General features: G+C 36.1%; 1 protein-coding gene across 7 annotated transcripts in view; it reads left to right on the plus strand.

Moving 5' to 3' along the window:
• The window catches only part of TMTC2 (transmembrane O-mannosyltransferase targeting cadherins 2), a 234,089-nt gene that overhangs the window by 69,494 nt on the left and 149,581 nt on the right, over positions 1-15,014 (plus strand). The window contains exon 2 of one of the 7 annotated variants that reach the window (XM_064419623.1): positions 10,635-10,872. The exons of 5 other annotated variants lie outside the window; for them this stretch is intronic. In XM_064419623.1, the coding sequence (XP_064275693.1) occupies positions 10,635-10,872 (238 nt within the window). Of the gene's footprint in view, positions 1-10,634; positions 10,873-15,014 lie in introns of those variants that run through there. One more of the 7 variants, XR_010362153.1, reaches the window with a different exon arrangement.

Here is a 15,014-nt window from a genome sequence, read left to right on the forward strand (position 1 = left end):
ATAACGGATGGCCATGAGTCATCTTAGTTGTTCATCAGACTGAAAAATTACTCCATTGAAGAAAAATTACAGAAATAAAAGCTTCTTAATGCACGTATCTGTGGTTTGTAATGTAGGAATGTGGATTTCATGTGTGTGCATTTTATTTCCGGTATCTTTGCTGTGAGTGATTACTGCTGAGCTTTCTGTGATTCTATCACAGCCCCAAATTGCTCTTTAGCAGGAAACCTTGTCCAGTCATTTTTAAAAAAGAGTGCTTTGGCTGATGTATTTGGCATGCACCTTGTCTATGACTGTAGTTATAAGATACCTTATTATTAAGTGAACAAAAGGAAGAATTGTAATAAAGAAAAATGTCATGATACTTAAGACCTCTTCAGGTGTTTTTAATCATAGTGCTGCTTTTCTCTTACTAAAGCAGCATTGAGATTTTCACCCCTTTATCACTCTCTGGTTTACAGATACCTTCCTGAATGTTACTTCACTTTCAAACAGCTTCATTTTTACTTTATTAAAGGAAAAAGCAATTACAGTCTTCTCTGTTTAGAATCTGTCACTCTTTGAACTATTACCTGAACATTTTGATAAAACATAAAATACTTTTTAATGTTGATTTCAAAACTGGTATGCTGATACCATTTGATGTAAGGGCTGCTTTAAAAGTTTTTTTGAAACTTTTGTGGGAAATACACTAGACTATTTCTCCTCTGAAAGTGAGTAAAGTTTTATAAAAACTAGTTGAAAATCTCTGATTTTTATGGCTAAATATAGACTGCCTAGAGGTTGTTTTAAAAAATCCTGGAACTTGACTATTGATACCCTTTGTAATTCTATTTTATTTTGCTACAGTTAGGGATGTTGTTTTTATTTTTCTCTGTTGCTACTCATACCAAACTGTTGGAGTCAATATCTTCCAAGAGTTAGTTCCACCTACTTCACTTTCTTGCTTCTACAGTGAATTCTGTTCTTTTTAATTTTTGTCTAAATTAGAGAGCTCTCTTCCCCTACTAGTTTTGTGTAAGAGCATTGTTTCATTTTTCCTGTTGCATCCTGAATGTTTTATTTATTTATATATTTTTCCAGTGGAGTGGAATTAAAAAAGGTCAGTAAATAATTGGGCATTTTCTATCCCCTTTTTCTCACAGTAAATCAGGTCTTAATGCTCAATTACTCCGCAGCTACTCAGACTATTGCAGAGTAGGTATAAGTCACTATGCTCTAATTTGGCAGCATTTTAGACTTTCTCTGTTGGCTTTTCTACCAACACTTCTGATATTGGTAAAAATGACTGTATGATGCAAGGCAAAGAAGAGTCAAATTTGAAGTGTAACAGAACCTTTCTTTAATACCAAATTTCTCAATCTGAATCTTTTGCTGAAATGCTGGTGTCTTCAAGTTGTCATGTGTAATGCCTTTTGGATTACTATGTTTAAAATTATTAGTAAACCTTTTTAAGGTAAGGAGACTAAGTTCTGTGATGCTAATTATCAGCAGCATTTGACTTTTACATTATAGGACTTAAAACACAGAAAGACTTTTGAATGAGGCAGGTTATTGTTTGTTAGTGCTATCTTTAGTGCAGATTTTAACCTCCTCGTTGTCATTTCTTTAATTATTTTTCCCAGCATTCTTTGGTCACAAACTCTTTTCTTCCTAATAAGAATGTATGAGTGGTCATACTAGATCAAATTGCTTATCCATCTTTTTATTATGCTCACAGGAGTGAACAGCAGGTGAGTAAAGATGTGAATGAGAGCAGAGGAAAACACAGTGATACTTTCTTGGAACTGTAATTCCATGAATCTGCATTTTGAATCTGCACTGAATACCTATTTTATTACTGAGTGTTAGAAAGAATAAAGCAAAATACTCACTTGGTAGTTCACTTCCTGCATACCACCAAGTGTTTACATGTAGCTGTTCCATGGCATTTTTGTGGTATTTTTTACCAATTTGAAAACTCTCAGACTTTTGAGCTGCTCCTTATATGAAATGTATTTATCTTTTTTTTCTCTCTGTATGATTTCTTGTTTCCTTTTTAACAGAAAAAACAAAGAGAGCATGGGTGCTCTAAATAAAATAAATAACTGGATGCATGCCCAAGTATATAGCATGAGATTTTATTTTTTTAAAATATCCTTATATTCTACTTGAAGTTTGTAATAAATCCGCATTTAAACTCAAGCCTATGAATATCTAATAACTCCTGAGATTTTTTTTTATTTTTCGTGGGCAATAGCTAGGTCCAAGTCCATTACTTTCTAAATAGGTATACTCCAGATATGTTCTGCTAGACTAAATGTACATCTATAGAATATGTTAGGATTTGATAATTTTTATGTAATGAATTGTCTGTAAAATATTGTGAAGGCTTTCTGCAATGCTTCAGAGTTGGCAATAGTCCTTACTATTGGATTTAACCCAGCAAACTTCTTTTTATTTTCACTGTTACTTCTTTTTGCTCCTATACCTGTTTTTCAATAATTTGATAAAATTAGAACAGCAGAGGTGCTTTTTGGATCTTTCTAAAGCTATTCAAATAGGTATTAAAAATATTTTGAGCTTGTCATAAGTTTTATGTCTTTTTTCTAGCTGTCTTGTTTTAAAAGCATTTTCTTTTAATTGCATCCTTGCGTGTCAGCATTTTGCTCATGAATTTTTTTATCAAAAGTAGTGTGTGGCTTTAGAAATTCCCTGTCTTTTTGGAAGAAATAATCAAAATTGAGTTTGTTAGGATGATACCAAACCTTTAGTTTACTTATTAGTATTATAATACATGCATTTTTCTATTTTCATCTTTCTTCTATTGCATTTCGCTCTTTTTGAAAGTATTATGTCTGGTTCTGCTTTTGTTGAAGTTTATCAGAATTTTGAGCAACATAAATGGTTTCCACCACATCATTCAAATTAAAATAAGACTCACTATTTTGCTTGCACTAGCCATGGTAGTGAACAGATTTTTGAGACATAAACTGCAAACCTAGAAGTGTATATGCAGTTTGTCTTTCATGAAGGTACACAGGCTTTATTTAAATATGCAGGAAGATTTACCTCCAGCTTAGTTTTGCTAGGCTGCTTTGGAACTTTGCGCAATGCTGTTTCATCTTGACTAACCTACATAATTTCCTGCCATCAGCATTTTTTCCGTCTCCTCTAGGTCGTTAATAAATACATGGAACAGTGTAAGTCTCAGTACAGCTCCCCAGGGCACACTGCTGTTAACTTCTTTCTGTGCTGAGAGTCTGCCATTTATTAATACTCCTTTGCTTCCTACCTGTTGGCTGGCTTTCAGGCTATGACAGGACTTTACTACTCACTCTGTGGTTACCAAGGTTGTGTTTTGTTTTGTTTGTTTTTTAAACAGCCTCTGATGTAGGACATGTAACCTACATTCAGGGCTGCTTCCTTGCCCACTGTTTTCTTAACTCTCCTTAAGAGTTCTAACTGTGGAGGGAGGCCATATTTCATTTATAAGGGCTGTACTTCTTTTCATCCCTGTAATGCTCATCAAAATGCTTTATCTCTCCATGTGGATTGAACCTCACAGTCCTCAACTTCCAGATATCTTTCACTTTTAAGTATGCTACAGCTTACCCTTCAATAAAAGAGAGTTTTAGCAGAAAACTGTAATTCAGGTTGATGGTGTGTGGTAATGAATGATGCAGCTAGATATTTTCCAGTGAAATTGTAGTACTGGTGTCCTCTTATTCTGATGCCTACTAGCAAAGAAAGTGAAATTACATCTACAGAGGCTTTTTTTTCAGTTATCTTATTTTGTAAAGTATATACATTTTGTTACTGAAAATTGCACCCTGAAAGTAATTTACAGGATTTTAAACTTCCTGAATAAAGAAGCCTCCTTCTTCCTATGCACCATATTTAATCTACCACATTAGAAACTGTAAAATAGATCATTTTATTAATTTGGTGTTATTATGGTGTTTCTTTCATGTAGTATTTCTCTTCTGTGGTACCATCCATTTGGCTTTGAATTTATTTTCTCAGTTTTTCACTCCTTTCAATTGTTAACATGGTTGCTATTTTTTATTTTGGGTTCATTGCCCTATTTCTCACTTCCTCCTGATTCTCTCAAAAGTGAGAGCTAAGTAAGCTGTTCGCTTGTTTTAGCTGAGTTGCAGTTTATGGAAAGAAAAACTTTTCTGTTTAGCAGAAATAGCAAGGATAGACATAGTAAGTTTTATAATTGGTGTGTAGGAAAGCAAAGCTGGGTTTATCTTTCTCTAAAACATTTTGGGGCAGAACCATGGTTTTTCAGAATCATCAAAATTCTATCTTCAGTCTATTCTAATGTAATGTAAACTTCCACATTGGTGGTTCATGAACAAGAGCTTTGCTGTCATGGTATTTATATGCATGCATGGTCTAAATGTTGCTGTACACAAGTTTAATATTTAGAAGTTTTGATTATTTTGGGGTAGACCATTGGTATTTTAAAGCATGGTGGATGTGTTGCGTACTTAAATTTCTCATCTGATGTACTGAGATTATAAACTTTTTGACTTAAGAAAAAACATCATGTGGACGAATGGAATATGATAACAAGATCTGGTGCTGTTGTACTTGGGTTTATCCTTGTGTTTCATTCTTTAAATACATTGTGGCACTAATTACATATGTATATATAGGATATGAAGGTGTGGATCAATGAAAACTTGGGGTTTTTTTTGGGAAAGTACTTTAAAAGCAAAAGAATAATGATTTTATACTTAATGTTATGATGGATTCCTCCCTGAAGAGTATGGGGAAAAAATAGTTTTGAGGGGTGGAGGGGGTTTAGTTCTATTTATAACCTGGTTATAAATTTTAATGTCAGAAGGCTGCTGGGAAGACCTTGTCCTTTGGCTTCATTTACTTCATGCTTTGTACAGTCTGTTCCTTTGGGAAATACTTAGGTAATACCATTTATTTAGAGTGTTTGTGGTAAGAAAGTAATTCATAGCAGATTGCTTTGATTGAAAATGTGTGCTGCTGCTTTTTGTCTTGATACAGTGTTTGCAGTGAGATGGTCAGAGATACATAGCTGTTCTTTTACACGGGAATTAATGTCTTAAATATGTTAAAGCTTGAAATTGTTCCTTGTCACCCTCCCTTGCCTCCTCCCAGCTGAGGTACCACATACCAGCTGAAAGCACCCAGCCTTGTCAATAACTGTGAGGAAAATAAAGAGGTCTGTTGTCACTTGTACTTGCTGCAGAGTTGTGAGGGGTTCCAGTTGAGAACAGACTTTGTTGTGTGGCATCTAATGGGATCACACCCAAAAGAAATACCTTGTGTTGAAGAGATTAATTCAAATAGAGATAGATTAGTGCAAAACCAAACGCCTTACTTTTTTTCTGGAATGTTATGCTGCTCTTCAGCACTCAGAGGCAACAGACTGCAATCTTCATCCTGTGAGTGCAGTCAAGAATGGAGGTCACCTTGGGGGTGAACTTATGCTTGAGGGGTGGTTGTTCAAATAGGTTCATGAGCATGGAAGATGAAGTGTTGATGCTTTCAGATGTTCCTTAGAAGATCCAAGGTGTAAGGCTAGAGAAGGGTCGTGTAAGTTATTTTTTCCCCATTGTGGTTGGAGCCCAGCAGCAGGGTTGAGAAACTGTGGGCAGTTTCGTGCAGATGCTTAGCATGAGAATGATCAGCCTGAGCTACTAGTTCATTCTGGACATGCACATCCTCACTGCTTGAGATGTGGAAGTGATTTTAATTCTTGTTTTTTGGTCAGCAGAATTACAAACAAACTAGCTTCTCTCACCTTCTTCCTTTATTTAAGACTTGATTCAGGGTTGCTGGTTTTTTTCATCTCTCACCTTTTATAGTTTGGTGGTAGCAGGGAAGGGCGGCCATGCAGGTCTGTGTGATTGTCTGGACAGTCCTTATTGAAGGAAGATAATTAGGTATATGTGGCTCCAAGCAAGTGGTGACATATCTTGAATTGGAGAGGTGTGTGCTGGGGATGGCACAGTGCTTCTTTCCTTTGTTCAGCTGTTAAAAGCTTCCAAAATGGGCATGTTTTCTGTATAGTATTTGTCTGCTGTTGTTCACTTGCTGTTGCTGTAAAATTTACTTTGTTTTGTTCTGCTGAAAGTTCTCAATAGTATATGCTCATTCACACCTAAATCATCCTGTTTTTCTGGCCAAAAAGTAATTCTGTATTCTCATAATGAAAAAAAAAAGCATAATAGTCATCTGGGTCATTTGTTAGAGGATGACATCTTAGAGGTCAGGGTGGGCAAAGAGCTGGCTGCTATATTGATTTGGAATGCCACAGAGTATTTCTTGAAGGCTGGAAGTCATTACTTTTACAGACCTGTTATGTCTTATGTGCTCAGCATAAGCTTACTCGTTGGCCCTTGCTACATGCTCTCCTGCTGTGGTCCAAGTGTTTCAGACACTGGCTGCACAGCCCTGCTTCTGCCCCGTATCACACACAGCAGATTCACAGATCTGTGACCTTTCACTGATCTGCTGGTGTGTAGTCCAGAAATGTGGGAGGGACAGAGGGGCTCTGCTACTCTTTGGAAAATGTGTTAAAAGAAGCAGACTTTCAGTACCAGCTTCATGAAGTAGGCATTCCCTTTCAAAGGGTCTAATTTGCCTTTGGCAGAACAGCCTCACAGCTTGCATGGGCTGTGTTGGGAACCCATGCGTAAGTGTGTGGTTTTTTGTGTGAATAGATGCCTTTTTCCCTGGATGTTGCTTCCATGGAATGATGTGTTAGACTTTTACATGAGACTTCTAAGAACTGGGATTTTGTATAAAATCATTTGGGTAAAAGTCCTTTTGAACTAATCTGGGGAGATATTGAACAAAGATGTTTTTGCTGCTAGTTCAGAAATTACTGAGCTGCCAGTTCTTCCATAGTCTGAATAGAGAGGTAGGAAATAAACTTCATAGAAAGTTTGAAAATTCCAGCTTGGTTTTTGTAGAAGTGTAACAGGTGTAATTCAAGCTGATTATTAAAAAAAAAAATAATATTTGAAATTAAGGGTGCTAGTACTGATAGCTTTTGCTTACAATTGTGGATTATGAAATTGGGCTGTTGTCTGTATGAGCAGAAAGCAATACTCTATATTGCTTTCCATACTTTTAATTTTGTTTACTGGATAGCCTTTGCCTTCCTCCACATGCTACTTTTTCCAGACAGTCTTTGAATGTAATGAAAAAAGGCATGCCTTGTGTTATCGTGCTTGAAAAGATTTTCATGTGCCATCTCAATTGGGATGCCATAAAAATGCTATTAGTTTGGTAATTGCAAGCTTCAACTTATTTCAAGTCCGTGGTAAAACATGAACATTTCACATAGTGGTCATGGAAAGGGACAAACAAGATTTGTTTTTCTAAAAATAAAAGTCATGTTTTGGTATTATAAGTAATGTACAATTTGTTATTTACAAATAAAGTGTGAATATATGAAATATACGTGAATAAAGAATTCTGTACATACAGGGCAGACCCTGGGTATATATGCTCGGTAGCAACCTCTTCCAAACTTCTATGAAGTGTACCAGATTTTAAAGAAATTGATAGCTAACATGAATGATACTTTATTATTGTATTGGTCATAGTTATAAGCACAGAGCAGCAACTCTTGCACTATATATGGTATTTTTAAAGCCTATGAATTTCTTTATGTGCTGCTAGGACACAAGAAGTCTTTGAAAGGAACATTTGATATGAAATGTGATTGTTTGCAAATCCAAATGATTCTTTGCTGAACTTCCATTTTTCATAATGCTAGGCCATTCAGAGAAATCCGGATCTTTCTGAAACTAATTCATTGACAAAATCCCATTGTCATCAGTGAAGTAAGATGCAGATATGCACTTCCCTGTAATCTTAAGTCTTTTAAATGTCTTTTCAATTTGTCTGCCCTGAAATGGCAGACTAATTCCAGTTCAATGCAGATATTAGCACTTGATATTTTTCTTCCAGGGCTAGTAAGTTTGCTTATGTAATCATTTTATTCTTCTCCATCCACAACAGCATAAAGAAAGTTCCCAAATGGAATCCTGTACAGGGATGAGTGCCTTCTGTGCAGAACTTGAGTGGAAGCCCAAGCACTGAGTAGCTATTTTTCTTTTCAGCAGGAAAAAAAAATGTGTAACGTCTTAGCAGTATTACTTGTACTCTTCCCGTTATTGATGTAATCCCGCTGCATTCCATCAAACTAATGTCTTCCAACAAAAATACATGAAGGAAAAAGGAAGTAGTATTTGTAATTATTTTCATTTGTCAAGCAAGTTAGTGCTTGTTCTGTCTTCACTTCTTGCATTTGAAAATCAGTTCTCCATCCTACATCATTGTAGCATTTGAGCTTCTCACAGTCTCTTTAACGGTCATCATTACAGCACAGTAAATAATTTTTTTTAATTGCTCTTCTGCAGAGAAGTAATCATGAGTGAAGAAGTTTTTTGAAGTTACATTTTAAAGAATTTCTCTGTGTATTCCAATTACTTCATTGGGCATTAAAATTCTGGTAGTCTGAGTTTGTTCACTACCAAGCCTAGAGCTGCATTCCCTTTGCTTGTTGAGAGCATGGCAAATGGTAATGATGGGTACCAGCCCTCTGAGGAGTGTTTCATTAGACCACAGAGGTAATGTGTTTGGCAAAGCCAGCTACAAAAGCTCCTCCAGGTTAGGAGGTTTCTGTTGGTCTTTGGGACATGGAGACATAATTTCGTCCTCTTCCAGATGGATCGCTGTGACTTGAAGCTGCAGCAATCAGCTCTTGTTAAGGGACAACATTATTACCCAACTCCCTAGCAGAATATACAGCACATATCATTTAAGCGGTGAGCTGGCAACAAATTAAATAGTTTTACTGTTCGTGACAGAACCTTAATTAATAAAATCTGACTCCAAGTGAGCAATTCTGCCCCTAGGCAGAATTTTAATTAGATGTTTTAAAGAATCATGGTATTTTTTTTCATATGTTGTTATTATTATATTTTTGGTCTTCGGTTTTTGTTCTTGCATTCAAGAATCCTGAACATCTGAAAACTTAGAGAAAGGAAGCATTACCATACTGTTGTGTGATAAAGTGTTGCTTACATTATTTTCTGTTTGTAACTCAGGGGTTCTATTTATCCCCTCTGGTTACTTGCTGGTTTATTCTATGCTTGTTGATATTTTTAAAAGGAAACTGAGAGTGAAGTAAAAATTGACTGAGGGATAGATGAACTGCTTCAATAAATGGTTCTGAAGATTTTTGACTTGGTTGTTTCGGGCAGGTCTTGCAAAAAACCTGGGACAAGTGCACTATACCATTGCTACTATCAGGATAGTCGCATTACTCAGTCAACTTTAATTAAAAAACAACAGTGAATAAAGAGGCAGGGATAGAGATTTTAAAACACATTTTTTAAAAATCAACATTGTAAAGTGAACTTATTTTTAACTTAATAACAGAAAAACTTTATGACAGAACAACTGGGTTTTTTTTGGGTTTTTATATATTCAGTTTTTCAAGTATTTTATTTTCATGTGGAATGATAGTGAAAAGTAGTGTAATGTAGTATTGGGGGGAGTATTCTGGCTATAGTATTCTAGGAGTGGTCTAATTGCCATTAGACCATGATAACCACTCTTTATTCTCCAGTTGTTTAGATTATAGATTAGCAATCTAATCTATAGCTTAATAGATTATCAATCTATGAATTTTGTTGTAAAGGGAAGTCTTACTTTGAAAATGAAACGGGTTATATTCAGTGCTGGTATTTGCCATTTTTGGCCCTGTGTCCTAGCTGCAGTTAATAGTGTTCTTTCTGACAGACTATGATTTGTACATAAATGTGAGAAGACCCTGGAGACTTGGAGGTGCCAATAAAATGGTTGCTGTCAGATGTGGTGGACAAATTTTAGGCTGTAACAATCAGGTGCATAAATAGCACTGTGGTAGTAGGAAGTGGTGTGCGTGGCTTGTCTGAGTGGTGATGGCAGGACCCAGCATGTGTTTAGGTGTCTTTTCAGATATGGGCCCCTATACAAACATATGACTGACTGCTATTGCCTTGTATGAATATAAAACTCACTGGTGGTGAAAGTTGCTACTAAAGTCTTAAGAACAGAAATGATGTTCTGAAATGAAGTCATGACTCTCTAATGTTAGTGTTGAAGCCAAGCATCTGGAACTAGAGATTTAAATGAAATGTGAATGCCATGAACCCATTTCTTGTTCATGTTGCATCAAACTTCGACACTGCTGTAGAAGTACCAGACATTTGAACTCTGAAGTTTATTTACTTCTGCAGAATATAGAAGGCCCTATTTGTGTTATCTGGAAGTAGTAGCAAAGAGAATTGAGCTGATTTCTTACTGATTTTGTGAGTGCATATTCAATGTATGATATTTTTGTTTTTCATATTGATTTGAAAATGTGAACTCTTCAGTAGCTTCAGATCAGCTTGTTAAGTGAACCTCTTTATTATACAGCAATGAGAAGTTTGACTTTAGGTATGTTTCTGCACAGACTTCCTGTACATTTACTGATCTCTTTGCTTGGAAGCATGATGGAAAAGACCAGTAATACCTCTATATGCCTATGGAGAACAATTTTAATGTTTTCAGTCCTTTTTGTTTCCACAAGTATTAATAGAAATCTTCATTTCTTGTTTCAGTTGCAGGTGCTCACTTCAGGTTCTGTGTGCAGTTTTTTTGGGCACCACAACATAAGAAGGATATAAAGTTATTAGAGAGCATCGAAAGGCGGGTCACAGGAGTGGTGAAGGGTCTGGAGGGGAAGTTGTGTGAGGAGCAGCTGAAGTCACTTGGTTTATTCAGGCTAGAGAAGAGGAGACTGTGGAGGATTCCCTTCTCTGTAGTGACCATGACAAGACCTGAGAGAATAACAGAAAGGTTTGTCAAGAGAGCTTTAGTCCTCATGTTACAAAAAGCCCTTTTTTCCCCCAAGGGCTTAGTCAAGCACTGAAAGGTGTTCTCCAGGGAGGTGGGTGCAGCACCAAGCCTGACAGAGTTCAAGAAACACTTGGACAGTGCTCTCAGGAACATGGTGTAATATTTGGGGTTGTATTGTGCAGGGCCAGGAGCTGGATTCAGTGATCCTAGTGAGTCTCTTCCAACTCAGAATATTCTATGATTTGAAGTAGTTGCATTTGTATATCTATGTTTATGTAAGCTCACCTGGTTTTAATAGCCCATGCAAATCTTAATTGAATTGCCAGTTATAGTTAAGCCATAACAATGAGAGCCTATTTAATATTGGAATAGAATAAATTCTCCTGTTAGAGGGTTAAAATGTTTTTTGTAAATAATGCATAATGGAATGTTTAGCCTCTCTGTTGGGAAGTATAGCCAGGTGGATGATGACCGACAAGAAGGTGGGACACAGTGTATAAAAACGTTGGTCCTTTCTTGCAGAATAATTTCTTCTGTTAAGGAATTGGCTGTGCTGTCCAAAAGTGATGTTTTTCTCCAACTGTATGGTTTAATGTTGATAAATATTCTTCTTGATTTGATTCTTTGTATAGATAAAGGAATCTATTTCTTGCGGTGGTAATGGGTTATATAGGCTGTATATAGCAGGTAGATGCTATAGCATATGTGTTTATTTCAGGTAGCCCTTGATACTTAAAAAACCAGACATTTTTACAGCACAGGTGAAAACTAATCAACATCATATTATTGTCAGAAACTGCTGGTAGGGAGGAAGGAGAAGATATCATGGAGCTCTTAAGGGAACTTATTTTTCTACTGGAATGAATTTTTCAGGTAATGAAGATACGTAGCTTCTTGTTACTCAGCTAATAAATGTTGACCTCTACAACACGATTCAAAGTTCACAGTAGCTAGAGCAGTGTCGTTGTCCTCTGTGACTTTTTGGGTTACAGAAGCCATAAAGGCACTAATTCCTTGCCCTTTCATTTGGGAACTGTGATGTTGTAAGGGCTTCCTATTACCATGAAGTGACTGCTCTGAGTTGACTTCATTTAAAATTGATTACAGAAACAAGTTGAGGCTGTCCATGCTTTTCGTGTGCCTGTCAGTGCCTATTAATGTTTTTGTCAGGCTTTTTATAGACAGTATGTGAACTTTAAAAACATAAAATGCTTATATTCATATGATGAATGGGATTTAACTGAACTGTTCTTATTAACTGGATGCCTGTAGTATTTATGTAGCATTTTACACTTTTGAAGTGCTATATTAACATTAATTAGTTTTCAAAACACCCCTGTATTGTACTCTAGGTGAGAAACTTGGTGTCTAAATACCCATCAGCAGAATTGAGAGTATCCCCACAAGGCTATAAAAAATGATTCAACAAAGTTGTTATAAATTAAAAACCTGTTTTATTTAGTTTAATGTAATTTGCTAACTCTAACTTTTGTTCATAAAGAACAATAGATGATTGTACTTGCTCTTAAGACTCTTGGCTCTCCTGTGTATAATGGGACAGTAGTATGCAAGAAACAATCTCATGTTTCTTTGCTTCCTCTCCTCTAAATTATGCTGACTGGTTTCTGCATAAATATATTTATTGTGTTTGTGGTGCCTAGAGAGGGACATTCTAAGGTGTGAAGTTTATACATGCAGTAAAAAACCATAAAACAACAATGTGCTTGATAAATCTGTTGATGTAATTGGGGAAGATGAGAGGGTGCCTATTCACAACAGCACACAGACAGATGTAACCTGCTTTTAGGAGCAAGATTTTAGAACTTGATATGAAGACATTTTTAACCAGACTATTAAGAAGTGACAAAATCCAAAAAGGCAGATTGATTGAAATTTTGATCGCTTGCTTAATAGAGTGTTTAAGTTCATAAGACTGATCGCTGCCTTTTAAATTAATGCTTGGTCAAAGAAGGAAGAACCTTTCCCTCTCAGTCCAACTATCAACAAAGGAAAAATTGATTAATTAATTAATTTTTTAGCTATTGTGGCATTTAAAAGGAAGTGATTTCGGGGGAAAAAAAAGTCCCAAACATATATTGGATGGAGTTTTTGTTTCTGACAATGACCATCATATATTTGAACTATTTAATGAGTTGGTATTGAAATTTCTTTTCCTTAGCATGGGGGAGTAATTGTATTATTTATTGTGTAACATATTTTCCCCCAATGTGGTTTAGTAATCCTACATTCTTAAATGGAAATGGGAGAATATAGAAGACAAGGGGAAAAAAAAAGCAGGAGGAGAAGGAAATGTCTTATGTAGAACTGAAGAAATGTTAAAAGATTTGGCCAGAGCAGAATAAGTCAGAAGTCTTATGGCAAAAAAGTACTTGATGCTCAGAAACCATAGTTTGAAATTACAGTGTGTAAAGCCAGTTTGCTATTATGGTATTGAATGTTTCTATGCATGAAAGCATACATACAAGAAGAAAATTTACTGAATGTTTGATTCCTGCTGCTGCTGTAATTTTCTTCCTTTATATTATCTTTGTTTGCCTAGATGAGTCTTACAAAAGGAAAATTAGTCAATAATGCATCAGTGATGTAGAAATAATTCTTTAGAGGAATATTTGTCTTGGAATGCCTGAGTTTTTATTTATACTAACCACTTTACCCCAGGAGCTAAAGAGCTTACAGATACCTAATCATTTGGACTCGTCTCCTGAACACTATTTTCTAGTAGCTGTTAAGTTATTTAACACTATTTTCTAGTGGCTGTTAAGTTATTATTTTCCTAGAAATTATGGAATTACAGTATCCTTAAGGTTGATAAAGATCTCTAACATCATGGAGTCCAAGGCCACCACTAAGTCATATCCCTAAGTGCCACATCTGCATGGAAATTTGATCTAGAAAACTGGTGAATATTTTAGTTGTTTGGATTGAAAAAGAAATAATCCCCAGCAAGTTACTTTTCTGTAAAACAAGATCTGATTAGTCTCAGAAACAAGTTGGCAGCTTAGGCAGTGTTAATGGCAAAACAAGGAGACGTAATTTTGCATCATGATATCCCTTTGGCAGTGAGTTTTGAAGTTCGAAAGGTGGTTTCTGTCATCTGACCATAACCACACTTCCAAAAGGGCCAGGTGGCTGCTGAAAAATAAACCACATCAACTTTATTGAGGGTGTTGAAAAGTGGTGCTCTCTGTCTTTATGATTCTACTTGTTATTTCATGTTTACTACTACTGGCCCTGCAGAACAGGTACTGCCATGGGAGGCTGAGCTGGTGTGTATATCTTCTAGAGAATTGCTAATGAAGTTTCAGCTGCCAAATTTTGCCTGCAAATTAGAAGCATAGAACAGTTTCACCTTGTTTATGTGGCTATTTAATATTCTGCTTTGCCTTTTAATTTCTAATGAATATGTTTACTCCTCCAAAGCTTTACTCTTGTTTCTATGTTCAGCTTGAACTGATTGTCCTGTACATTAATTTTCAGTGTGTTTACTGTGTTTTGAGCACAGTAGATATACTCCTATGCATGTCTTGTTGTGATCTGTGATGTTTAACACTGCATTATATAAATGTCACTGCAGTTGTAATTGGTCCACCAAACTTTTACTCCTAAATCAAAGGCCATATAGGCTTCAAAGGGGAACAGTTTGATTTGAAGAACCTTGGTTGATTTTGTAGAGCTAACAGCTGGAGATAGGCAACTTCTTTTTGTGAGCACATTGATCTGGATTGGAAGGCTATAAAGGTAGAATCAGTCAGTCATTTTCACGGGTGCTTTTCCAAGAGCAAGTACTCTTTCATTTCTGATTAATTGACATAGAATTCAAGAATTGTGACAGATGGGGGAATATGTCTATGTGCAGTTCCTCTCTTTTATGACTGGGAGCTATGATTGCAGCCATGAGTGTGGATTAGAACGTCCATTTTGCGGCAGAAACCATGCCATGCCTGAAGACTTGAAAAAGGGGCATAAAGGGAGCTGTCATTGATGAGTAGCCATAAGTTTGTAGGACATGGATTGCTTAAGGCATTAATTTGTTTTTTGCCTAATATCTGTCCCTACTGTTCTCCAGCATGGGAAAACCTGAAGAATGGAAAGAACAGAGAACAGAGTTAGAGTGCTTTTAA

Source organism: Passer domesticus, chromosome 5 (genome assembly GCF_036417665.1).
Source record: "Passer domesticus isolate bPasDom1 chromosome 5, bPasDom1.hap1, whole genome shotgun sequence".
In the NCBI taxonomy this organism is placed as follows: domain Eukaryota; kingdom Metazoa; phylum Chordata; class Aves; order Passeriformes; family Passeridae; genus Passer; species Passer domesticus.